The sequence below is a fragment of the Ctenopharyngodon idella genome, chromosome 7 (assembly GCF_019924925.1).
Source record: "Ctenopharyngodon idella isolate HZGC_01 chromosome 7, HZGC01, whole genome shotgun sequence".
Taxonomy (NCBI): domain Eukaryota; kingdom Metazoa; phylum Chordata; class Actinopteri; order Cypriniformes; family Xenocyprididae; genus Ctenopharyngodon; species Ctenopharyngodon idella.
Window position 1 is genome coordinate 9,318,213 of NC_067226.1, and position 3,408 is coordinate 9,321,620.

The 3,408-nt window shown below is 37.9% G+C and overlaps 1 protein-coding gene across 6 annotated transcripts in view; it reads left to right on the forward strand.

The window, feature by feature from the left end:
- Positions 1–3,147, forward strand: part of fhod1 (formin homology 2 domain containing 1) — a 54,478-nt gene extending 51,331 nt beyond the window's left edge. For all 6 annotated transcript variants that reach the window (XM_051900221.1, XM_051900222.1, XM_051900223.1 and 3 more), the window contains one exon: positions 1,682–3,147. In XM_051900221.1, coding sequence (XP_051756181.1) covers positions 1,682–1,761 — 80 coding nt within the window. In that variant the 3' untranslated portion in view covers positions 1,762–3,147. The remainder of the gene's footprint in view (positions 1–1,681) is intronic.
- The last annotated feature ends 261 nt before the right edge of the window (positions 3,148–3,408 follow it).

The window sequence follows — 3,408 nt, forward strand, 5'->3', positions numbered from 1 at the left end:
CGGATTGAACTGCTAGACATCTCAGAATTCGAACACCACAAAGAGCCTTTTGTAGGGCACATTCTTGCAACTGTGCTTTTAAAAAAGGAAAGCGAAAGCACACAAACCTTCAAACCTGAAAAAATATTCTGTGCAGCTATGAGACTTTTAGATTCATTTATAATATTCTGAAGCAGTTTATGGTATGTCTTAAGGTGCAGTCACACTTACAGCTGTTCAGTGAATTTTCGCAGGCAAAATCCAGTCATTTCCGTAGTAATCCATTTGATCTGTAATTTTGCATAAGGGCGAAAGATTTTTAGCATGCCTAACTTCACAGGGGGCCTCACTTCAGGCCTGGACGATTAATCAAAAAGTAATCGAAACCAGAATTCAGAACCTCTGACCGATGTAATTTTCCCATGTTGGTTATTTAGTTTTTTTTTTTTTTTTATCCTGTTAATACTTTCCCCTTAAAAACATACTACCGCGTATGTAGTCACGTGACTCCGCCCCATCCAGTCAGCGGCATGGAAGCAACACGGAGGCGAACTCAAAGGCCGAGTCAACACACACAGACAGCGCGCGAGCCCCGAAGTGAGATCACTTTCGCTTACGTCCTCACGAAAGTTTGTCAATTTTATGTGTTTAAAGGCTTGCCAGTTTGAACATTCATTTGAACCATTCAAGAACAACAATATGGAAAACACCTCACATCAGTGCTTGTGAGCTGTTTTCTGTGACACAGAGAGCCGTGTCTTGTCTCTGACAACGCACAAGCCATGAAGCCAGATCACTTTCAGTTGCAACTTCACTAAACTTTGTCAATTGTATATATTTTCAGGCTTGCCAGTTTGGACATTTCAAGCGATATTTTATTGAGCTACTGCGCTGATGCATTGTGGCACACAAACACTCATACAGACAGTAGCTTGCACATCACATGAAGATCGCGCGCACAGAGAGGAGTACAGAAACTCGTTGTCAACGCTGTCCTGTGATTTATCACTTAAGTAGCTTAGAAACTCGAAAGTTATAGCATATTTTTACAATCCACAGCTTCATAATTAATAGAGAGACGGTATGACTAATTCACACACACAATCTCTTTCTCAATAATGCATTCAAATAAATGTACTGGTACTGTGCTAATTTATTTGTATCTGATTTACAACGAGCACAAATCTCTAAGAAATGTTACGAACCATAGATAAAACGCCTGAGCTATGTCGTGGCACTCTTTCATTAGGAAAACATATCCCACCTTTAACAGTCAAGCAGTATTTACAGTACAAACCTTGTCAGTGAACTATGAGGGGTAAAAACAAAAAAACAAACAAAAACAAAATAATCTTTCATTAATCGTAATTGAGGTGTTCAATTAATCAAGATTTTGATTTGAGGTCATATCGTTCCAGCCCTAGGCTCAAGTGAATTGCCATGTTGCCCAAAAGAAAGCTGCTTGGTTTGAAAGTGACTTCTGTGTGAGCGGTGCTTCATACATCGCTACACTATTGACAGTAGACAATTTTTTGCAGCAAAATTTTGCAGAAAATGTGTTACCTTTACAGTTCCAGATCATTTTAGTGCATGAAATGAGCATCTTTATACGTGTGCAAGTGGTATTATATGGATTGTCTGACATTGAGTTGCATGTTTTATTTGACAGTATAACATATAACGTGCATTGTGTGTGTTGCAGTGCGGAGGACTCTAAAGAGTGGCTTGAGTGTGGATGTGGTGCAGGCCCTTGGCCTCGGCAGTGCTAATGGGAAGGTCTGAAGCTGTTGGCTCTTGGCTGTGGAAAACTCCTGCAAGGCAGCAATGAGTCCATGAGGAGAGCTGCATTCATGATGGGAAGAACTGCGATAACAAAGGGATCTTCACTAAAGACAGTTTGTGGGATGCCTGCATCTAATTCCGTCTGCCAGTCTGAACAATTCAGTGGATGAATCATGTGCTTCCAGCTGAAACACAAACATCTGCGTTACTGTACAAATACCTGAAGTGTGTGCATGATATCTATTAGACATATGATTTGATTGGTACAAACTTTATATGAATAGTATTAAATACCAGCCTACGTTTACAGATGGAGAATAAATGTAAATGTAAAATGCTAAATATTTTGACCAGATGCACATTATTTTGTATAGAGACTTAGATTACAAAGATTGGAGCACATTTTATCAGTCAAAGAGATTGTATTTAAGGGTTTTAAGTTAATTTTTTTTTTTTTTTTTTTTAAGACAAATTTTATACTTTTGCCATATCTGTTGTGATGGCTCAGCTCAAGGTTAGGGTCGTGGAAGCCAGTAACTGAGATCAGTGCAATAGGGTAACTCAAACACACTGGTTTCCTGGGCCCATTAATGAAGCTGGTCCCTGGGTCAAACTGCACTGTCCATTATAAACTCCTTAGTCTTGGACAAGGTTTAATTTGCGTCTGGAAAGCTGACCCATGTACACCTGGGTAGTGTTCAGCTGAATATCCTGACTACCAAGGAGATCTTGATTAGAGAGACATAAACTAGGTCACATGTTTGTTTTTCTTTTATTTACCACAGCGCTCTCTTGATAGGTTTGTGGATGCTACAACACAGTCCTGTATTCTGCTGTATCCCATTTCTGTCCTGATATATATTAATGTGCTCTGTAGTCAAGATAAAGGTGGGAAATCATGCTTTCAACTATTCTTTCACTTAAACACTTTCAGTTTTTGATGAGTTTCAACTTTTTAGTTATACCACTGTTATGGTGTTATAAAATGTGCATAGACCACTCTCTTTCTTGCTGAAGAGGAATGTTGCGTTAAAAACTAAACATTTCTCTAGCCCTTTTTACTGTTACAAGCACATATTTTAAAGGACTTTGCTTGGTGTTGCTTTTTTTGCACAGGGGTTTATGTTATAAGAATTTAGTCACAAGTCACTCTGTTGTTTTATGTATATGACCTTATTACATGTCTGCATGAGTGCATGTGTTCTTCACTCTGAATGTATCACTATTAGCGTGTCCCCGTCACTACCCTTGACACCTGCACAAATAGAGTACAGTACTTCTAATGTTAGACATTGTATTCTGATTAAGAATTGTTTTACAAAGACATGTTGGCCTTGAATACCAAGACAGTGCTCTGTTTAAAATTAAAATAAATGTTTTATTAGACTTTTTTTTCCTGTTTTTATTCTTTATTTGCTTATTGCCACAGTCAAACCATCAATTACAGATGTCAGAAATACTTCATTGTCATTTAAAATTCAATTGACAGCTACTTTTACAATAGTAGTGATCTATTATATGATTTAATATACTGCTTAACTAAATCGACTTGATGATTTTTCTGACATAACTACCATTTATTTCTCCTTTATGTCCTTTTTCATGGCATAGAAATAGGCTGATAACGCGAGTTTTGGGTGCACTCTT